The following is a 23,820-nucleotide window of genomic DNA, read 5'->3' on the forward strand; positions in this document are numbered from 1 at the left end:
AGCTGCCCCCTTCACACCGCAAAATCCAGCTCCCCCGTTCACACTGCTAAATCCAGCTGCCCCGTTCACACTGCTAAATCCAGCTCCCCCGTTCACACTGCTAAATCCAGCTGCCCCGTTCACACTGCTAAATCCAGCTGCCCCGTTCACTCTGCTAAATCCAGCTGCCCCGTTCACACTGCTAAATCCAGCTGCCCCGTTCACTCTGCTAAATCCAGCTCCCCTGTTCACACTGCTAAATCCAGCTCCCCTGTTTCACACTGCTAAATCCAGCTGCCCCGTTCACACTGCTAAATCCAGCTCCCCCGTGCAGACTGCTAAATCCAGATGCCCCGTTCACACTGCTAAATCCAGCGTCCCCGTTCACACTGCTAAATCCAGCGCCCCCGTTCGCACTGCTAAATCCAGCTGCCCCGTCCACACTGCTAAATCCAGATGCCCCGTTCACACTGCTAAATCCAGCTCCCCCGTTCACTCTGCTAAATCCAGCTGCCCCGTTCACACTGCTAAATCCAGCTCCCCTGTTCACTCTGCTAAATCCAGCTGCCCCGTTCACTCTGCTAAATCCAGCTGCCCCGTTCACACTGCTAAATCCAGCTGCCCCGTTCACACTGCTAAATCCAGCTCCCCTGTTTCACACTGCTAAATCCAGCTGCCCCGTTCACACTGCTAAATCCAGCTCCCCTGTTCACACTGCTAAATCCAGCTCCCCTGTTCACACTGCTAAATCCAGCTACCCCGTTCACACTGCTAAATCCAGCTGCCCCGTGCACACTGCTAAATCCAGCTACCCCCTTCACTCTGCTAAATCCAGCTCCCCCGTTCACTCTGCTAAGTCCAGCTGACCCGTTCACTCTGCTAAGTCCAGCTGCCCCGTAAACACTGCTAAATCCAGCTGCCCCGTTCACACTGCTAAATTCAGCTGCCCCGTAAACACTGCTAAATCCAGCTGCCCCGTTCACACTGCAAAATCCAGCTGCCCCCTTCACACCGCAAAATCCAGCTCCCCTGTTCACTCTGCTAAATCCAGCTCCCCCATTCACACTGCTAAATCCAGCTGCCCCATTCACACTGCTAAATCCAGCTGCCCTGTGCACACTGCTAAATCCAGCTCCCCCATTCACACAGCTAAATCCAGCTGCCCCGTTCACACTGCTAAATCCAGCTCCCCCGTTCACACTGCTAAATCCAGCTGCCCCGTTCACACTGCTAAATCCAGCTGCCCCATTCACACTGCTAAATCCAGCTGCCCGTGCACACTGCTAAATCCAGCTGCCCCATTCACACTGCTAAATCCAGCTGCCCCGTGCACACTGCTAAATCCAGCTACCCCCTTCACTCTGCTAAATCCAGCTCCCCCGTTCACTCTGCTAAGTCCAGCTGACCCGTTCACTCTGCTAAGTCCAGCTGCCCCGTTCACTCTGCTAAGTCCAGCTGCCCCGTTCACACTGCTAAATCCAGCTGCCCCGTTCACACTGCTAAATCCAGCTGCCCCGTTCACACTGCTAAATCCAGCTGCCCCGTTCACTCTGCTAAATCCAGCTGCCCCGTTCACACTGCTAAATCCAGCTCCCCCGTTCACACTGCTAAATCCAGCTCCCCTGTTCACACTGCTAAATCCAGCTGCCCCGTTCACACTGCTAAATCCAGCTGCCCCGTTCACACTGCTAAATCCAGCTGCCCCATTCACACAGCTAAATCCAGCTCCCCCGTTCACACTGCTAAATCCAGCTCCCCCGTTCGCTCTGCTAAATCCAGCTCCCCCGTTCACACTGCTAAATCCAGCTGCCCCGTTCACACTGCTAAATCCAGCTGCCCCGTTCACACTGCTAAATCCAGCTGCCCCATTCACACAGCTAAATCCAGCTCCCACATTCAGCCTGCTAAGTCCAGCTGCCCCGGTCACTCTGCTAAATCCAGCTCCCCTGTTCACTCTGCTAAATCTAGCACCCCTGTTCATACTGCTAAATCCAGCTCCCCGGTTCACACCGCTAAATCCAGCTGCCCATTTCACACTGCTAAATCCAGCTGCCCCATTCACACTGCTAAATCCAGCTCCCCGGTTCACACCGCTAAATCCAGCTGCCCATTTCACACTGCTAAATCCAGCTGCCCCATTCACACTGCTAAATCCAGCTGCCCCGTTCACACTGCTAAATCCAGCTGCCCCACTCACACTGCTAAATCCAGCTGCCCCGTTCACACTGCTAAATCCAGCTGCCCCATTCACACAGCTAAATCCAGCTCCCCTGTTCACTCTGCTAAATCTAGCACCCCTGTTCATACTGCTAAATCCAGCTCCCCGGTTCACACCGCTAAATCCAGCTGCCCATTTCACACTGCTAAATCCAGCTGCCCCATTCACACTGCTAAATCCAGCTGCCCCGTTCACACTGCTAAATCCAGCTGCCCCATTCACACTGCTAAATCCAGCTGCCCCGTTCACACTGCTAAATCCAGCTGCCCCATTCACACAGCTAAATCCAGCTGCCCCGTTCACACAGCTAAATCCAGCTCCCACATTCAGCCTGCTAAGTCCAGCTGCCCCGGTCACTCTGCTAAATCCAGCTCCCCTGTTCACTCTGCTAAATCTAGCACCCCTGTTCATACTGCTAAATCCAGCTCCCCGGTTCACACCGCTAAATCCAGCTGCCCATTTCACACTGCTAAATCCAGCTGCCCCGTTCACACTGCTAAATCCAGCTGCCCCGTTCACACTGCTAAATCCAGCTGCCCTGTTCACTCTGCTAAATCCAGCTGCCCCATTCACACTGCTAAATCCAGCTCCCCGTTCACTCTGCTAAATCCAGCTGCCCCGTTCACACTGCTAAATCCAGCTGCCCCGTTCACACTGCTAAATCCAGCTCCCCGGTTCACACTGCTAAATCCAGCTCCCCCGTTCACACTGCTAAATCCAGCTCCCCTGTTTCACACTGCTAAATCCAGCTGCCCCGTTCACACTGCTAAATCCAGCTGCCCCGTTCACTCTGCTAAATCCAGCTGCCCCGTTCACACTGCTAAATCCAGCTCCCCCGTTCACACTGCTAAATCCAGCTCCCCTGTTTCACACTGCTAAATCCAGCTGCCCCGTTCACACTGCTAAATCCAGCTGCCCCGTTCACTCTGCTAAATCCAGCTGCCCCGTTCACTCTGCTAAACCCAGCTGCCCCGTTCACACTGCTAAATCCAGCTGCCCCGTTCACTCTGCTAAATCCAGCTCCCCTGTTCACTCTGCTAAGTCCAGCTCCCCCGTGCACACTGCTAAATCCAGCTCCCCCGTTCACACTGCTAAATCCAGCTGCCCCGTTCACACTGCTAAATCCAGCTGCCCCGTTCACTCTGCTAAATCCAGCTCCCCTGTTCACACTGCTAAATCCAGCTCCCCTGTTCACACTGCTAAATCCAGCTGACCCGTTCACACTGCTAAGTCCAGCTGACCCGTTCACACTGCTAAATCCAGCTCCCCTGTTTCACACTGCTAAATCCAGCTCCCCGTTCACACTGCTAAATCCAGCGTCCCCGTTCACACTGCTAAATCCAGCTCCCCCGTTCACACAGCTAAATCCAGCTCCCCTGTTCACACAGCTAAATCCAGCTCCCCCGTTCACACAGCTAAATCCAGATCTGCTGTTCTTATTTGTGCTCCAATTAGACAGGCATTTTTGGTGCCATCTGATGAGGGCTATTTTAGGAATCTGGCTCAGTGAATCCGTCTTCCAAGATTCAAACCAAGTAAACCCGAAAAGAGCTGCACAGGGCACACTGTTCCTGCTGTCCACTCCTGGTCTCTTTCCAATGTCATCTATAGATCACATTGATTGAAACAAAACAGCATAAATATACAAATCATATGAAAATGTAAACAAACCATCTAGGCTTCACATCACATAGTTGAAACAAAATTAAAAGGCAGATCCACAGAAGGAGTTGCAAATAGATAATGCATTTATATCTGCAGAGACAGATAGTGAAACCTTAAGGAGCAAGTAGGTAAGATAGTAGAATGTTATTATTTATTGCGAGGGGAATTGAATACAAAAGTAGGGAGGTTTGCTTCAGTTATACTGGGCAATAGTGAGACCACATCTAGAGTACACTGTACAATATTGCTCTTATTTAAAGAAGGATGTAAATGTGTTAGAAGCAGTTCAGGGAAGGTTTACCAGACTAACATCTGGAATGGGAGAGATGCCTTATGAGGAAAGGTTGGACAGGCTAGGTTTGCATCAGTTGGAGTTTAGAGGAGTAAGAGGCGACTTGATTGAAACATATGAGATCCTGAGGGGTCTTGACGGGGTGGATGTGCAGAGGATGGTTCTTGTTGTAGGAGAATCAAGAACTAGGGGTCACTGTTTAAAATTAATGGGTTGCCCAATTAAAACCAAGATGAGGCGAAATGTTTTTTCTCAGAGGGTTGAGAGTCTTTGGAACTGTCTTCCTGAAAAGGCGGAGGAAGCAGAGTATTTTTAAGGCACAGGTGGTTCCCCTTGGTAAGCAAGGGGATGATAGGTTATTGGGGGTAGACGGGATTCAGATTTGAAGTTACTATCAGATCAGCCATGAACTTATTAAATGGTGGAGAAGGCTCAAGGGGCTGAATGGCCTACTCCTGTTCCTTGTTCATATGTTCATGAATCAAGTCAGTGTTTACTCCAGTTACCATAATGTACCGAACCAGGTAGGAGAGGCACTCTGTTAATGGGAAATGAATATAGGGCACAAGTAGTCTGTTATTAGGGAATGAATATAGGGCACAAGTAGCCTGTTATTGGGGGATGAATATAGGGCACCAGCAGCCTGTTATTGTGGGATGAAAGAGGGCACAAGCAGCCTGTTAACGGGAATGAATACAGGACACAAGTAGCTTGTTATTAGGGAATGAATACAGGGCACAAGCAGCCTGTTATTGGGGGATGAATATAGTGCAAAGCAGCCTGTTAATGGCAATGAATACAGGACACACAGGATGGTAAAGAATAAACAGAGAACACTAAATAACTTGTTACTGGGTTTTGGTGAGCCTGCATTCTACACCAATACCTGCTGGCCTCAGATCCATTGGCCCAGTTATACTTCTACATAAGCTAAAAGGTTTTTTTTTGTCATCTAAAACCTATTAGTTGGTTTTCATCGTTTCATGATATCCTTAAAAAATCCAGGAAAGCTACAAGCGGTGCAAGAAGGCCACAGGGCACTTGCGTATTAGTAAGGTAAACCTCAGAATGTGTGTGTGTTAATTATTCTCAGTTCCTCCTGAAATGTCCTGCCTGTGTGTGAATGAGAACCAGGAAAAACAGGAAAGGGCATGGCACAGGTTCACCAGAGTGAAACTGGGTCTTAAGGGGTTAAATTATGATGACAGGTTGCATAAACTTAGCCAATATCCCCTGAATTTAGAAGGGGTTGGTGACATAACTGAGCTGTTTAACATAATTAAGAGTTTGATGGGATATTTGCAGGAGAGAGGTTGCTTCTAGTGGTGGAATCCAGAAAAGAAGCACATAATTTTAAAATTGGATTTAGGTGATGCAGGAGCAAAATTGGGATGATTTATTCCCAGAGCGAGAGATTCTTGGGACAATTGAAAATTTCACGACTGAGACTGATAGTCCTTGGTTACGCAAGGATGTCAAGGGGTATGGAGCAAAGGCAAGTAAATGGAGTTGATTGACAGAACAGGCTCGAGGAGCTGAATGGCCTGCTCCTGTTTCTAACAGACACCTTAAAGGAAAGCTGAGCTGTGTATCAGGCAGTACCTACTTCTGGTTTCCTGTTGACAAGATGGCCGTGGAACCTAGAAGTTCCTCGTAGAGATCAGCACCGTTGGAAGGGAATGGGGAATACTGGGCAAGTAGCACACGCCTCACAGCGACCAGTGTCTGAGGAAAGATACTAGCGTTAACCACCAGATATTCAGATGCTGCACTGAAACCCGGCAACCTAATAATCCAGATTCAAATTCCCAGCTTGGCAGTTTGAGAATTTGACTTCAGTTTAAGCCTGGTGTCTGTAAAAGTGACCACGGGGCTGCGAGATTGTTAAAAACCTAACTATTACAATAACAACTTATACTTATACCAGCCCACCAGCCTCCACATGCGAATGATCATCCTCCACCATTTGCACCAACTCCAGCATGATGCCACCTCCAGCATCCGCAGTATTGTGCTTTTAACTTATATTTACATGGTGCCTTTAACATAATGAAATGTCCCAAGGCGCTTCACAGGAGCATTATAAAACAGAATGTGACACTGAGCCACTGGCATCCTTTAGGGAAGGAAACCTGCTGCCCACACCCTATACGTGACTCCAATCCCACACCAATGTGGATGACTCTGAACTGGTCTTAAATCCATACAGTTGTATCAAGTCAACGAAGGGTAACTAATGGCGGGGGATAAATGCTGGCCTTGCCAGAAATACCCACTGTCAGAGAAAACATTTTTAAAAAACGGCAGCTTGAAACAGGGCTGCTCCAAACTGACTGCACCATTTGTTAACTCTGGCTGATAATTCCTTTTGATCCTCAGCAACAACAGTTTAACACAAGATCTTGAACATTAAATGGAATGTCTTTAGAGTGACTGCTGAAGAGCTGGTACCCTCATTACCTTGTAGGAAACAGAACATTTCTGTGCCAGGTCTTCAACATCTGCAGACACCAAGTGCATCACTGAAAAAGATTGAAGAGTGCATGAAATTGGATTAGACAGTACCACATCCTTAACCCCAAACTGGGAAGCCCTGGTGTGACACCTTCATTTAGCTAACCCGCCATTCTTGCCAGCTATCAGCATGAGCACTACCCACTTGTGTGGTACCAGGGGCAGTGATGCAATCCCACAGGCCCATGTCCAATACAACCGAGATTGACATTCTTAAAACTCAGCTCGAGTCCTTGGAACTAGCAGAGAGGGGAGCCTTTTTACACCAGGATTGGAAACCAAATCCCAGATGTAAACAGTGCTAACATTTATATTGTATCTTTAGTCCAAGAGACTTGCTACTTGGGGGTCAACCAGCAGATGAATATTACAACGTTAACCATTGAGAGGTAGCTTGCCAACTCTGTGGGGGAGAGGGGGGGGGGGGGTAGGCATATTCCTGGAGGTTTTCATTACATCCTGGTTTCAAGCACCCCACCTCATATCAAATAGCCTTTCCTCACAAAGAAACAAGTACTGAAAGAGAAATAAATAATGCCTCCATGATTTTTCTCCTGGGTTGCTGCCCTAGTGATATCCAGGAAATAGGGAAAAAAACTGGGAGCTATAGTCCAATCGCATGATAGTTACTGTCATCACCAATTGAATTGCAGCAAACTTAAGGCTGGCGAGATTCAGCTTGCATGGGAAGTTACTTTTGCTGGGAAAAAGTTGTGTGGTGACAGGCCTTCTGTTTAAAAGAAAGACTGCGTGCAGCATTCACCAGTGACTACACTTAAACGAGCCGGAAAGAGGCAGTATATACATGTAAGTCTTCCTTTGTGAGTATACCCATCAGGGAGAGGGGTAACATGTGGGGTCGCTCCCTCCATACCTGTTACTACATTCTGGTCTTTTAAAGCCTGGATGAGCTGGGCGGTGGCTCCGGGACATATCCCCTCCCGGAGGAACACCATGGCAGGGTGAGGGGCATGAATAGGCTTCTATATACACAGTGTTTGCGGCCAGCTCAGCCCCAAGTCCCAGCAGTCAGGCTGACATTGCCCCACTGGGACACTTGCTTCCTCCTCTCTTTCTGATGGTAACTCCTCCGCTCGCTACATTTTCCCGCCAGAAACGGACACAATCGAATTTACAGTCACAGCGTTCCAGAACCTCGTGATGTCATCGAGCTTGGTGAAAGAAAAATTGGACCAACCCGTAAATACTCGTATAATCCGGACTTTCAAAAAGATTCTCCGACCGTAAATAATCAAATAAGTTGGAAATGAATATAGGCGCTAACTGACTACAGTAATTGATTTCCCTCTCTGACTCCCTGCTTCATAAAGTCACTCTCACAACTTTTGTAAATCCTTATTTCTGCTTTTGTCAACAATTCAGTTACTGTCTTTTCTAGAACGTTGACATTTTTTAAACGCGTATTGCCTTTTGGATAAAAACAAAAAAACTGCGGATGCTGGAAATCCAAAACAAAAACAGAATTACCTGGAAAAACTCAGCAGGTCTGGCAGCATGGACTCTTGTTTCCACATTAAAAATCCGCCCCAATAATCCATTCTAGCACTATGAAGGGGGTCAATTTTTAATGCTGTCAGATCTTCCATCCTACAGATTCTAATGAGTTGCTTGTTCTGATTGTATCCTACCTGTAATCTTCATACTATGCACCCAAATATGTCCATCTCCTGCGCTATCCCATGAGTCTCTGCTGATTCCCAGTCATCATTTGGAAAATTTGTTCACATTCATCATATTCCTTAAAAAACTGATGACTCTTACCCTATCAAATACTGGCCTATTACACTTACAGTTAGACTTTCTGATTGAAGCTGCCATTCACACAAATCATTGAAAATCCTGATTAACCATCATGGGCATTCATGGCTATTCCACTGCTGGACTTACTACTTATATCCCCTACTCGTGACATCTTAGCGATTTATTTCATCATTAAATCTCCAAGGCGTTTGACATTGTTTGGAACCATGCAGTCAGAACCAAATTAACATCACCGTCATGTTGTTGTTGTGGATGATGTTGTATTCTATGACTTTTTACCCCCATCAGCTGATTCCAAAGCTCTGTTCTCCCATCTAGTCTGATCCATTTTTATATGGATCAAGTCTTTCATGCTTTACCCAAACTCATGCATGTCTTTTTTTGATGGTTACGTTTACATTAATCAATTTAATCTTGATTGTATCCCTCGGCAGTTAATAAGGTCCAGAATGTCATCATTCAGCTGGGGACCAAGTACATCATCCTTCAGAGAATCACAGAATTGTTACAGTGCAGGAGGGCATTCAGTACCTGCACCAGCTCTCCGAATGAGCAATTCATTAGTGCCATTCTCCTGTCTTCTCCCTGCAACCCTGCATATTCTCCCTGTTCAGATAACGGTCTAATTCCCTTTTGGATGCTTCGATTGAACCTGCATCCACCCTTTCTCAGGCAGTGCATTCCAGACCTTAGTCGCTCGCTCTGTGAAAAAGCTTTTTCTTATATTGCTTTTGCTTCTCTTGCCATTTGCTTTAAATCTGTGCCTTCTTGTACTCCACCTTTTCACGAGTGGGAACAATTTCTCCCTATCAACTCTGCCCTAGTTTGCCTGTTGGCATTCCTGGCCCCGCTATCTCCCCACACTCAGTTGGCACTCCCACAATTATTCACTGCTGGTGCTGCCTCCAAGAACTTGGTTTCCTCTTTTGTGCCCAAAGCTTCTTTTCTCAAAAATGGATTTAGGAGCATGTTTTCCATTTGTTCACAGGATGTGGGTGTCGCTGTCTAGGCCCAGTATTTATTGCGCATCCCTAAATGCCCTTGGGAAGGTGGTGGTGAGCTGCCTTTATGAACCACTGCAGTCCCTGTGGTGTAGGTACACCCAGAGCGCTGTTAGGAAGAGAATTCCAGGGCATTAGGATTAGCCCAATAATCTTGGAACAAGATTAGCCCCTCAAGCTTGTTCTGCCATTCATGTCTGAGCTATGACCCAACCCCAGATACCAGCGTTTGCCCTATATCTCTGAATAACATTAATTAAAAGAAATCTATCAATCTCAGATTTAAAACGAACAATCGATCTGGAATCAATCGCCATTTGTGAAAGAAAGTTTCAGATTTCTAACACACTTTGTGTGTAAATTGTTTCTTAATTGTACTCCTGGAATGTCTGGCTCTAACTTCTAGGCTATGATATCTAGTCCCAGACTCTCCAACCAGGGGAATTAGATTCCCTCAATCCACACTATTGGTTCCCCCTATTATGTTGAAAACTTTGATAAAATCAACCCTTTGCCATCTAACTTCAAGTGAACACAACCCTTAGCTTAAAAATGGGGCCTAATTGAGAAAGAAGATTGAGCATTATGGAGATCAGTAACAGAGGGTTATAGAGATATTAATATTGAGGGGTACATATATTATTAACGCGGAGGGTTATGCTGATATATGGAGGTGGTAACATTGGGTTAAAAAGGCATTAAATGTACTGAGGGTTACAGAGATGTTAATAACAGCGTTGGATTATTTTGCTCGAGACAAGGTAGGGAAGGAATTTAGAATTTTGTGCTTGGCACTCTTGGCACAAAGCTTCACACAACAAGAATGCATTGTTGGGAATTATACCAGCAGGGCCTGTGAGAAATAGGTTTGGTTAATCTCAGTGTCATTGCTAAGAGGAGCAAGATTCAGGGCTGAATTACCCATAAACCAGCACTGAGAACTGACTTGAGTTGGTCCAAGTCGAGTGGAATGCCTGAGGTGGCAGCTGTGGCGAAGGGCGGTGTGTCTTGCAAGGTGTAGAAACTCACCAAGAAGCCGCCTAAGAAGCGGAGAAAATCTCACAAGCAGAGCTATTCCACTTAAGTGTGCAGGGGGCTGACCCAGGCCCAGCCTTCCACCAGGATCTCGTCCAAGGCCACAAGTGTTATGAATTTCTTCGTTGTCAACATTTTCGAGTGCATCACCTCCATGGCTTCACACCTCATTCACTATAACAAGCGCCGCACCATCTCGGCCAGAGAGATCCAGAGCGCTGTCCGCGTCATGCTGTCAGGGGAACTGGCTAAACATGGCGTCTCCGAAGGCACCAAAGCAGTCACCAAACATGCCAGCTCCATTTTGGTGGATCGTTCTAAAGATTATAAACCAGCACTAACTGGCCACTAATTTCTGGGCCCATAGGGAACTGAACTGAAACTGGACAAAGTCTTCTCACCCAGGACGATACAGCTAGCAGAGTGAGGAGACACTTGAACCATCATCCTGGGATGCATTTGATCTCTAGTCCCAGAGGGGATCCACCTTTAACCTAATCCTTGGATAAACTGCTGCCTTAGGGCCGTAATACTGTATATGGGCACATGGGTGCCAGCAGCCTTCCGGTATCTCCTATTTAAAATGAATGAGCTTCACTTGCAAACTGAGTGTTGGCAGATGTTCAATTATGGAGGGGATCACAGCCAAGCCTGACATCTTTCAGGTAAGACATTAAACCAGAGCCCCATCTGCCCTCTGGGGTGGATGTAAAAGATCCCATGGCACTATTTTGAAGAAGAGCAGGGAGTTAACCCCAGTGTCCTGGTCAATAGTTATCCTGCAGTCAGCATTGCAAAAATAGATTATCTGGCCATTATCACAGGGCTATTTGTGGGACCTTGCTTTGCACAAATTGGCTCCTGCGTTTCCTGCAACACAACAGAGACTACAGTTCAAAAGTACTTGATTTGGGACATCCTGTGGTCATGAAAGGTGCTGCATAAGTAAATGTCAGCCTTTCTTTCTTCAACGATACTGTCACTTAATGTCAGTTTGCTTATACTTTCCAGCAGGGGTCACTGGTTAGTGATTAGGACTAAGAACTTGCCTGATTTCTTCTCCCTAGTCTGGGGGACATAGAGGTCAATTAAATACCATGTTTCAGAATAATTGTTTACGATGAAAGGTTTTGCTTTGGAAGGCATGTGTTACTCTTTGTGATTAAAATGTCATACTTCCACATTGCTGCTGTCAAAAACCACACAATTTAACTCTTTCCTCAACATGACCAGCCTTTTCCTTGCAGGGTGCTTTCTGTGGCAGATTGAGAGCAGCAACGCTTTAACCAGATTCAAGCTTCCGCCTTTGTGTGACATTCATTTCCTGTCCCAGCTGCTTCCCCAATGAATAATCCATAAACCCGGCTGGCATAGAAACAACAGGCAGCTGGAGAAGGCAGCGCCCTCCCCCCTATCACTTTTCCTTTTGTTCATTTATTCAGCAGAGCTGGGAGTCAATCACAGCTTTCAGTGCATTGCGAGCCCTCTCGTTTGAAGCACACTGGATTATTCGGAGCCCAGGCTCTTGTGCTGTTTGTCCAGGGTTAAGGACATTTCAGCTCCAGGAGCGGTGGAAGCTCATTAGGCCAATGGTGGCTTGTGCCTGCTTTGTGTAAACGCTGGTTTTATTTTTGCAGAAACCTTCTTTGGACAGCTCCCGGATTCTGAACCCTGAATGATTGGCAAACGTGCTGTGCTTCGTTCCTCCAATCCTCACTGGAGTGAAGAGGACGCAAGAGTGTCTGTGCAGTTCCATGTGACTGGGTGCTGTCAGCTTTTCTCAGTTTCGCTGCATCCTACCCAAGCAGCCAAAGGGAGAGGCAGGAGAGCTGCAGTAGGACTTCAGCCCAGGGGCGGGTGTCAGTGAAAGCCCCAACAATCCCTGTAAAACAAGGAGCTGGATGAGAGGAAAGAGACAGTAAGGATGCTGCTGGAACTACAATAGTGATTTTAAAAAAAAAAAGGCTCTCTCAAAACTAAAGCTGCTCATTGGAGATTGGGTGGGTTTCTGTTGTCTCTTGCTGTTCAGACGGTCGGGTTGGTTAAGGCTGTGATGCATTGTTTTTTCCCTTTTCAGATTAACAATTCAGTCCTGTAAGGATGGGAGGAAGGGTAAACCGGAGAGATGTGTGAGGTGGCCAGTGCTAATCCCCAGCCCTCCTAAAGAAAGAGTATTGTCTACTGGAGAGAGACCCAGGCGTTAGGGAAATGAGCCTGCTGAAACCAAGTGGGCTGAAAGCCCCAGGCCGGGTCAACAAGCATTCCAGTCCAATGGGTCGAGGCTCTGCAGCGATAGCCGGGCCTAAAGAAGGTAAGAGAACAGACTGTGAGCATGATCTTTGCGGGTCTGTTATCCTGTTAGAAATCGATGGTATCAGCAACATGATTTTCAGATTAATACAATGATTGTGTTTTCTTTGATCAGATGAAGAGCTACATGAGACATTTTCACACACATTCTTTGTTTTGCTGCTTTTCCTTTTACACCTGTCTAAATGGATGACATCAGATTTTGCATCTGCAAATGCACAATTCACGTGGAGCACTATTGTGTGAGGCAATATTAAACAGTGATGGAATTGTATCTGTCACTGGAGCCTTCCAAGCTGCATATTAAGATTCATTTACCTGCCCTAACATAGCCTTATGTGGCTCAGTGTCAAATTTTGTTTGATAATATTCCTGTGAAGAGGCTTGAGATGTTTTACTATGTCAAAGGTTCTATATAAATGCAAGTTAACATGAACTAAACAGTCTAGTAGTCCTCAACCTAAACATTCAGGGACAATCTGTCAATATCCAAATAGAATTTGTTTTTTAAAGTTTCTTTGAGAATGTGACAGAAAACTGTCCTTGCCCTGAAAATTGACCTTTCTTCCTGTTCCCAGAATTGGCTGGATCGCACTGGGTGACAGACACACTTTTCCTTTCGGGAGGTTCAGCCACTTTGACAGGTCTCCTTCTCCACTCCTTTTCCTAGGTTCCCCCGCCCCTCCCCAACACATGTACACTCCCAAAATTAGGATCCTGCATCAGGACTAATTGTGATGCAGCAAATTAGCAGAATGATACGGATTATTAATCTTTGGGTAAGGCAGGGAAATGCATTTATTTCTTGCGAGACTCACTTGGGCTGTTCAATGTGTCACACCTTCCCAAATTTGTGCTCATCTTTCGTGAAGCTCCGTTTTTGAATCCCTCCAATCTGGTTTCACAATACCAAATCAGCTTTGCTCAAAGAAATTAGTAACATTTTATGTGACTGTGACCAAGGTAACCTATCTCTCCTAATCCTTCTCAGCCTGTTAGCAGTCTTTGACCACACCATTTTCCTCTAACACCTCTCCACGGTCATCCAGATGGGTGAACAGCAGTTGTTTGGTCCCAGTATTATCTCTCTATTTATGAATGATAATGACCTACAATAGCTCCTTTTCCCACTGCTTCACCATAACCTCTGGAATCTCCCAAGGATCTATCCTTGGCTCCCCTCCCCTTTTTCATCTGTATACCGCTCCTTGGTGACACCATCCAAAAACACAGCATCAGCTTACATGTTTTTTTTAATTCATTCTTGGGATGTGGGCATCACTGGCTATGCCAGCATTTATTGCCCATCCTAATTGCCCTTGAACCGCATTCCAGGATTTTGACCCAGTGACAGTAAAGGAATGGTGATATATTTCCAAGTCAGGATGGTGAGTGGCTTGGAGGGCGTGCTGTCGACACCCAGCTCTGTCTCGCCATTATCCTCTCAACTCCTCCGCTGTTGCTAAGTACTATATGAGCAGAAACTTTCTCCAGCTAAATATTGGGAGGATCAAAGCCATTGTTTTTGGTCCCTGCTCTAAACTCTTCCCTAGCTATCGACTCCATCCCTTCCCCTGGCAATTGTCCAAGGCTGAACTAGACTGTTCACTAGACTGATTCCTGGGATGAAGGGGTTGTCTTATGAGAAAAGATTGAGTAGGTTTGGCCGAGGCGCATTGGAATCTAGAAGATTGAGAGGTGATCTCATTGAAACATATAAAATTCTGAGGGGGCTTGACAAGGCAAGGTAGATGCTGAGAGGATGTTTGCCCTTATGGAAGAATCTAGAATTAGGGGGCACAGTTTTAAAATAAGGGGTCTCCCATTTAAGAAGGAGATGAGGAAGAATTCTTCTGTCAGAGAATTGTTAATCTTTGGAATTCTCTTCCACAGAAAGCAGGGGAGATTGGGTCATTTAATATATTCAAGGCTGAGTTAGAGAGATTTTTGATTGACGAGCGTTATGGAAGCAGGCAGGAAAGTGGAGTTAAGGCCATGATCAGATAAGCCACAATCAATTGAATGGTGGAACAGGCTCAATGGACCAAAGGGTCTACTCCTTAGCCAGCCCTACAGATGGTCCCTTAGGTGCCTTAGGTGGTGCCATTATAGAGATCAGAAGCATGGTTGAGGTGGGAAATGAAAAATGCCCACTGGTATAGTATGAAGTAGTTGTGCCAATCTGGGGCAAAACTGAAGGGCTTTAATCTATGGAGCCCAATCCTATATCTGCCTCTCCCTCCACTTCCTGTTGAAACCTTTAGAATCAGCTGTATAATGTTCTTATAGATTTCAAGGCTGTCCTAAGTAGCTGTCCTTCTTTGTCCTCTTACATTTAACACAGTCAATTATTTCATCTTCCTCGACAGCAACTCCTGGGTGCTGCGCCTTTATGGCACTGCCCTCTTCTGGCTTCATTCCTCTTTGCCCTAATGTGGTCAGTTTACCTCCTTTACTAGTTCTGTCCTCCCAATCTCCAAAGCCCCCTTCAAAGTACCCAAGACGTCATACCTATATGTTACCAGTTAACATCATCAATATTCATAGGATTCATTTCCTTGTGTACACTGCAGCCATACAGCTCTACCTTTGGTCTGAACCCTTATTTGATTATGGTCTGACTGAGATCAAGTTCTGGATGATTTAGATCCTTTTGTTGATCACCAAGACTAAAGGCATCTTTTTCAGCTTTTTCAAAAAATATCACGATTGAAGCCACACCTTCTTCCCCAGATGCTCGGTCATGCTGAACCTGCAGATGTGCGTGCTATGCTGAGCTTTGAAGCCCAAATCCTATTTTGTTCATTTATTCATCTGTGGGATGTTGGTGTCGCTGACAACGTCATTATTTATTGCCCATCCCTAATTGCTCTTGAGAAGGTGGTGGTGGTGAGCTGCCTTCTTGAACCGCTGCAGTCCATGTGGTGGAGGTACACCCACTGCTGTTAGGAAGGAAATTCCAGGATTTTGACCCAGTGACAGTGATGGAATGGCAATATATTCCCAAGTCAGAATAAAGAGTGACTTGGAGGGGAACTTCCAGGTGATGGTGTTCCCATTTGTCTGCTGCCCTTGTCCTTCTAGGTGGTAGTGGTTGTGGGTTTGGAAGGTGCTGTTGAAGGGGCTTTTGCAAGTTTTTGCAGTGCATCTTGGATCTGGCACATACATAGTCATGGTACACTGGTGGTGGAGGGAATGAATGTTTGTGGATGTGGTGTCAATCAAACTGGCTGCTTTGTCCTGGATGGTCTCGAGCTTCTTGAGTGTTGTTGGAGCTGCACTCCAACAAGTGGAGAGTATTCCATCACACTCCTGACCTGTGCCTTTATAGATGATAATCAGGCTCTGGGGAGCCAGGATGTTGAGTTGCTCTCCGTAGGATTCCCAGCCTCTGACCTGCTCTTGTAGCCACAATATTTATATGGCTGGTCCAGTTCAGTTTCTGGTCAATAGTAACCCCCAAGATGTTGATAGTGAGGGATTCAAGGGTGGTTTTTGAATGTCAAGGGGAGATGGCTGTTGCCTGGCACTCATGTAGTACAAATTTTGCTCACCACATATCCGCCCAAGTCTGGATCACCAGGTTGTTTAATCTCTACTCCTGAAATATCAACTGTCCATTCTCAGACCCACATTCATCAACTGAAAAATTGTTTTCTTCAATGCTCTCCTGACCAGCCTTCCAAAGTCACCCTATAAACACACCTACTCCTCAATCTGCAGCCTATATCTATTCCATACTAACCCCTGCTAACTGCTTGCCATTTACTCTTAACAACTGTTGTGGAATATACACTCCAATGTTTCTCTTCACCAGCAAGGCTCTCCATTGCTCTTCCCATTTCTATGTCCTTCTCCAATCATACAAGTCAGCTCTCAATCTCTGCTCATCTCACATCACCTTCTACACCCTTATCTTGATCCTCCACCTTCAAAAAACCTCATAATTTGTATTTGGGTGTCAACCATGGGCTCAATGGTAGCACCATAGCTTGTGAGTTGAAAGGTTGTGGGTTCAAGTCTCATTACAGAGACCTGAGCACAAAATCCAGTACTAAGGAAATGCTGTACTGTCAGAGGTGCTTACTTTCAAATGAGGTTAAACCGACACCCTGTCCATTCTCTCAAATCAATGCAAAAGATGCTAATGGCACTCTTCGAAGAGTGGCACAGGATACCCTGGCCAATATTTATGCCACAACCAACATCACTGAAACAGTTTATCTGGTAATTAAGACATTGCTGTTTGCGGGAACTTGCTGTGTGGAAATTGGCTGCCACATTTCCTACAAGAGCAAGCTCACTTCAAAAAGTACTGAATTGGCTATGAAGTGCTTTGGGATGGCATGATCATGAAAATGTAATTGGCTATGAAGTGCTTTGGGATGGCATGATCATGAAAATGTAATATAAATGTACATCTTTCCTTCTTTCAAGTTTAATGTGTGACTAAAGCTAATAATCATCTGATACCAATCGAAAACTGTTTTCACTAAAATTTGCAATAGCAGCCTGATGGAGCGAAAGTCCTTAAAAGTGCTTTTTGTATTAAGGGGATAATGTGTGTGAAACAAATTAAGCAACTACCTCAATCGATAACATTTTACTCGTCAGGAGGGAGTGTGTCTTTAGTGTTCTCCTGAAATGTCCCTGTCCCTGCTCGGGAATGTCAACATAGTCCAGGGTTGTTTTGTGTGTACATGATGGTGCTCTCAACCAGTCTGAGTAAACCAGAGGCTCCCTTGTATATAGATTGAAGTGTGTTTGACCTGCTTCATTTAGTACACACCTAAATCTGCTGTGTGGTGCATGTCTCCCATTACAAGCAAGGTGGGATATTGTGCCACTATGTAATATTTTGATTCCTTTGTGCATGGATTGATGTTGTGAGGTTGGTTGCAGAGATGTACAGGCTACAGCATTCGCGATGTTGCCTAACAACAAGACACTGACTCAGTAAAGTTTCATTTGAGAGAGATGACATGAATTGTAGAGCCTTTTGCTGTTCCTTATGGGGCCTTGCATACCAAATTTCCCTTTGCTTTACCAGCTATTCTCCCTTCCCTTCCATAGGTAGTGATGCGTGCTGAGCTATTGAGGATATTGTTACTTTGTTATTCATCAGCTAACAGAATCTGACGATATACTGACAGGATTTGATGAAGTAAGGTGGGAGAGGCTTGTGTGGAGTATAAATGTCAGCATTGACCAGTTGGGCCAAATGGCCTCTTTCTGTGTTGTAAATCCTATGTGCCAATAAGCCATTTAACCATGGGGTCTATCACAACTTGGGCCTTCCATCTTTACCCAATGTCTGTGAGTGTAAGCTTTCCAGCAAACAAAGCTGGATAGCCATTGGAAGAGGCACCTGGCTGGAATTCCCCTTCCTAACACAGGACCATTGGGTCCATTCATACCCTTCCTCTACTCTGGTCAAGATTTAACCTTGAGCAGCTATATTCTACACAACAAGTTGCATTTATCCAGTGATGCACTGGGGGAGTATTCATGGCGTTCTCAAATAGGTTCCATTGAAGAAGCTGTGGGCATGAGGTAAATTTTACTTGGTAGTTGAGGGTTTCTGGTGACTAGAAGGAATTGGATGGCTCCTGTTTGTGGAAAGTTATGCAGGATGCATTGTGCATGACCATTTGTGCTTGATAGAAAATAATGTGGGGCAACTACCCTTTGTACCTAGTTTCCAAATGCGCACTTCTATAACGCAAACCTCTGCACTGCAGGTGCTAATGCAGGAATGCTACCCCTGGTGTCTGTATCCATTTGTACCCAGATATGGGGTAGAATTTAACGTAGCAATAGGGATCTCCCCCATGAGCCGGAGAGCTGGTGAGAGCACTATGTCACCTTTTGTCGGGAAGGACTGTCACATTGAGTGCCAATTAGGCACTTAACTGGGCAGTGGCAGGTCTTCCCTAGGATCAAGGACCCTGAAGGCAGAAGCCCCGCCCGCTGAGAGCTGCTGGCCAATTGCCTGTTCCTTGCTTGGCACAGCCACCCTGCGGGCTCTGAGTACCTTTGTACAAGGATTCCCCCCCACCCCCACCCTGGAGGCTAGCAAGCAAACCTGATAGGGTTTGTTTTCCAGGCATCCCACAGAGTGAACTCCCCTACCTGCTGCTTGGTGAATACCAGCAAACAGCAGGGTAGGAAGGCCATCCATAAGCCATTTGGCTATAGACTTAATCGGAGTAGAGACAGGAAGGCAGCAGGATCCTCACTCACCACCGTCCCACCTGATTAAATGCCCCTGCCACCAAACTTGCCATGGGGAGGGCATTAACTTCTGCCCACAGACAGGATTCAGATGAGTGATTGAAACAATATAGTCATTATTGTAGACCGTGTCGCTGTTTCAGAGTAGAGGAGGGCATGGTGATGGGCATTGCTGCGCTCCACTTAGCCCTGTGTTATCAGTAATGTGCACGGCAGTATTTGAAGGCCAGCAACAGAGCTTAAAATGGAGAGTACAACTTTTGGTAGGAGGGACATGGATTCCGATTAGGTTTGTATCATATGACAGTTACACACAGACTACACAAACTGTATATGTGATTTTGAAGTGTCAGATAAAACTGTTTTCCAGCTTGCTTTGATGTGTCTATATTTGGGAAGATTTTGATTTTCTGGAACAGCATGTGGCAAAATTGTCCAAGACACAATCTTGCCACTTTGAAAAGCAAATGGTTGCATTCGCCCAGCAACTCCTGATCCTTAATGAGTTTTTAAATTTATTTTTTCACAAGATATGGATGTTGCTGGCTGGGCAGCACATATTACCCATCCCTAGGTACACCCACAGTGCTGTTAGGAAGGAAGTTCCAGGATTTTGACCCAGCGACAGTGAAGGAGCGGCAATATATTTCCAAGTCAGGATGGTGAGTGACTTGGGGGGGGAGCTTCCAGGTGGTGATGTTCCCATGTGTCTGCTGCCCTTGTCCTTCTAGATGGTAGTGCTTGTGGGTTTGGAAGGTGCTGAGTAAGGACCTTGCTGAGTTCCTGCAGTGCATCTTGTAGATGTTACGCACTGCTGCCGCTGTGTGTTGGTGGAGGAAGTGAATGTTGAAGGTGGTGGAGGGGGTGCCACTCAAGCGGGCTGCTTTGCCCTGCATTATGTCGAGCTTCTTGAGTGTTGTTGGAGCTACATTCACCCAGACAAGTGGGGAGTTTTCCATCTCCTGACTCGTGTCTTGTGGATAGTGAACTGGCTTTGGGGAGTCAGAAGGTGAGTCATTTGCTGCAGATTTCCCAGCCTCTGACCTGCTCTTGTAGCCGCAATATTTATATGGCTGGTCCAATTCAGTTTCTGACCAATGGTGACCCTGTGGATGTTGGTAGTAGAGGATTCAGTAATGGGAATGCCATTGAATGTCAGGGGAGATGATTAGATTCTCTCTTGTTGGGGATGGTCAATGTCTGGCACTTGCGTGAAACGAATGTTTCTTGCCACTTATCAGCCCAAGCCTGGATATTGTTCACGTCTTGCTGCATTTGGACATGGATCCTTCATCACATCCTTCAGTATCTGAGGAGTCGAGAATGGTGCTGAACATTGTGTTATCATCAGTGAACATCCCCACTTCTGACCTTATGATGGAAGGAGGGTTATTGATGAAGCAACTGAAGATGGTTGGGCCAAAGACACTACCCAGGATGTCCTGCAACTGAGATGACTGACCTCCAACTACCACAGCCATCTTCCTTTGTGCTAGCTATGACTGCAACCAGTGGAGAGTTTTCGCCCTGATTTACATTGACTCCAATTTTGCGAGGGCTCCTTGCTTCCACATTTGGTCAAATGCTGTCTTGACATCAAGGGCAGCCACTCTTGCCTCAGCTCCTTGAGCTTAGCTCTTCTGCCCATGTTTGGACCAAGGCTGTAATGAAGTCAGGTGCTGAGTGGCCCTGGTAGAACCCAAACTGAGCATCAGTGAGCAGGTTACTGCTGAGTAAGGGCTGCTTGATCGCACTGTCGACGACACTTTCCATCACTTTGCTGATCTTTACCCAGCCATCAACTATTGGCTGTTTTATACAAGCATTATCCACAAATGGACATTCCATATTAAACAAAGGGCAGGATTGTCCGACCACGCCCACTGGTAGGATCTTCAGGTCCTTCCGAAGTCAATGGACTTCTTTGGCTGGCTTGTCCGCTCTGCCTCAGCACGACCCACTGCGCTGGGTCCAGAATATCCCAATCAAAGGCAGTCCAGAAATTATTGCACATGCTCCCAATTTTCCTTCTTTAGAACGGCTGTGGTGAGAAGAGTCAGGGAGTTATTATAATCACCTAATGTGCTTTTCCTTTCCATCTCGGTCTTCCGTCACATTTCCAAGTGAGACACTCAACATCACACTTTGAAGAAAAATATAAAGAGCCATAACAACTTATTTATTTAGCATCTTTGATGTAGTAAAAAACTGCCCAAGGTGCAACACAGGCATTACAAAGCAAAATTTAACACTGAGCTACTGAAGACAACATTAGAACATTGGCTTTTTGACCTGTCTCCTCAACTCAACCCATCAAGCTTCATAATACAGAAAAAAAACACCCCTCTCATTTATGAAACCTATTCAAAGATTTTTAAATCTCAAGTGGTCAGAATAAAAACAAATAAACTTCTATTCAATAATACATTAAAGACAGCTAAACTTTTAATAGCCTCTTAAAACTGTCAATCAAAATGTGAACTCAGTCCCCTTGCTGAGCTAAGTGGTTTTGGACACCTGGAAACTCAGCCAATCATTCGTAATGGGTTCAGCTGTAATAATGTTACCAATGAAGTTTCTTGAATCTGCAGGAATAGATGGTGGTGTTTTCTTTCTAAGCTATGCCAGGTAGTCTGTCAATGAATGTGCTCTGACAGGGTGTGTTTTTTTTTCATGTGTTTTTTCATGCTTGGTTTTAAAGTGCTGGGAATTTAAATAACTTCATATCATGACACTTAAACAAACTTTATCCAACCTTTAAGAGCATGTCCTCTGTAAGTATGTGATTCTCAGAAACTGTGGGTTAAGGCATTTGGAGTCAGAGGTTTAATTTTTTTTCATCGCCACGTGGCTCCTAAGGTCTACCCATAATGGGTACTGGGTGAGTGAATTCGGTGGGTACGAGATGGCGTGGAGGTAACATAGGATGCAGCATGGACATGGGTGAGGGGTGAAGGCTAGAGGGCCTAACAGCTTTTTATAAAACTGGGCCAAAGTCTCAGACAACGAAGGCAGACCTTCTAATCAGCCCTGCTCAGCACTCACCTGCCTTCATGGCTGCTTCTGAACAGCCTCAGGAGGTGACAGGCCTGATTCTACGACATCCCCACCTTCCCAGTGCAAAAATTGCATGTGACAGGGCTCTTAATATTGAGGCGGGTCTGCAGAGTGTTGGAAAATTTCCCGAATTGAGCTACCTATTTCACTAGCGAAAATCTAGCCCCTTGTCTTCCAACTATGCATGAGCAAGCCTACCCTGGCATTGTTCATAGACCTGAAGCACGGTGTCCTTGCCCAATCCCTATCACCCCTGTGCTCGCTGACTGACACTGGCCCCTGGTTAACCAATGTCTCAATTTTAAAATTCCTTTTGAAATTACCAGGGCCTCGCTCTGCCCCATCTTCGTAATCTCCTGTAGCCTTATAATCCTCCAAGATATCTGCACTCCTCCAATTCTGCATTCTTAAGCCTTCCTGATTTTTAATTGCTCCATCATTGGTGGCTATGCCTTCAACTGCCTGGGTCCTAAGATCTGGAATTCTCTCCTTAAACCTCTCTACTTCCCTTTCTTCCTTTTAAGATGGTTCTTAAAACCTACCTCTACGACCAAGCTTTTAGCCCTCTGCTCTAATTTGGAACAGCAAAAATGAGGTCTGTTTAAGCTCCGCACTGTTTTCAAACAGCCCAACAGATTTGTGTTTCGCGCTTGTGTGATTCATGCCCGATACCCTTTCTGTATCAGCCAGAAATGAGAGGGACTTCTGCATCTAGGTCCCACCTGCCATTTTTTAAATGTCTCCCCAGTCATCCCAACTATGCAAAATTCTGGACCAAGAATGCTGAAGTCTTCCCAGTTCATTTATTTGCTTCACAATGTCAGGGCCAGGACGATTACATTGAATTTTGTAGAATTTTACAGCACAGAAATGGCCATTTGACCCAACTGGTCTATGCCGATTGTTTATGCTCCACATTAGCTTCCTCCCATCTTACTTCATCTTGCTGTATCTATAGTTCCTTCAATTCCTTTCTCTCTCGTGTACTTAGCTAACTTCCCTTTAGATTCATTTGCACTAATCGTCTCAATCATTTAATGTGGCAGTGAGTTTCACATTCTCAGTTGAATATTGAAGGGTGATCTAATTAAGTTGTTTAAAATGTTAAAAGCATTCAATTGGATAAATGCAGACAAACTATTTCCTCTGGGGAAAATTAGATGGCTGTAATCTTAAATTCTAGCTAGGCCATTCAGCAGAGATAGGAAGCACTTTTTTTTACACAAATGGCCTGCACCTGTTAGTATTTTCCTAAAAACATAGAATGAGATTGGCTTTTTGACTTGTCTCCTCAACTCAAGCTTCATGCAAAAAAGTTATTAAAACGTTATTATTGGCACCTTGACTCCAAAAGTAATTCAAAACTCCGGAACACCAAGCTACCCTTAGCCTACATTGTTCATTTGGTCAGTGTGAAGTCCAAGAAATCTTGACTGGTGCCTCCTTTGGTATGGCATTCCCAGGATCCCCAAACTCGAGAACAATTATGTTCCATGCTGCATCAAATTGTTTCTTTGTTTTTCAAACTCTTGTGATAAATTGAGAGTTATCCAGCTCCTATTAAAGCTTTTGAACATATCACAAAGAGGATTGAGCTGAGGGTCTGTTGTATAGATTCAGCACTCCTCCTCGGCGAGGAAAGATCCTCTCATTTCAAGTCTTGTTTATCAGTTGCTAACTCTCCAACATCAGCCCTCCTGGATCACTTGAATGATCCCACCACCGTTAACCAT

At 45.6% G+C, this 23,820-nt stretch overlaps 2 protein-coding genes across 3 annotated transcripts in view; one reads left to right on the forward strand and one right to left on the reverse strand.

Annotated features, from left to right (window-relative positions):
• rad51d (RAD51 paralog D) overlaps positions 1–7,847 on the reverse strand; it is a 51,888-nt gene extending 44,041 nt beyond the window's left edge. For both annotated transcript variants that reach the window (XM_041197309.1, XM_041197308.1), the window contains exons 1-3: positions 7,543–7,847; positions 6,615–6,676; positions 5,761–5,879 (exon numbers count right to left, since the gene is read on the reverse strand). In XM_041197309.1, the coding sequence (XP_041053243.1) occupies positions 5,761–5,879; positions 6,615–6,676; positions 7,543–7,624 (263 nt within the window). In that variant the 5' untranslated portion in view covers positions 7,625–7,847. The remainder of the gene's footprint in view (positions 1–5,760; positions 5,880–6,614; positions 6,677–7,542) is intronic.
• Positions 7,848–12,040: 4,193 nt separating this feature from the next.
• clip2 (CAP-GLY domain containing linker protein 2) overlaps positions 12,041–23,820 on the forward strand; it is a 145,263-nt gene continuing 133,483 nt past the window's right edge. Inside the window, exons 1-2 of the mRNA XM_041197310.1 lie at positions 12,041–12,404; positions 12,564–12,797. Coding sequence (XP_041053244.1) covers positions 12,695–12,797 — 103 coding nt within the window. The 5' untranslated portion in view covers positions 12,041–12,404; positions 12,564–12,694. The remainder of the gene's footprint in view (positions 12,405–12,563; positions 12,798–23,820) is intronic.

This window comes from Carcharodon carcharias, chromosome 10 (assembly GCF_017639515.1).
Source record: "Carcharodon carcharias isolate sCarCar2 chromosome 10, sCarCar2.pri, whole genome shotgun sequence".
In the NCBI taxonomy this organism is placed as follows: Eukaryota; Metazoa; Chordata; class Chondrichthyes; order Lamniformes; family Lamnidae; genus Carcharodon; species Carcharodon carcharias.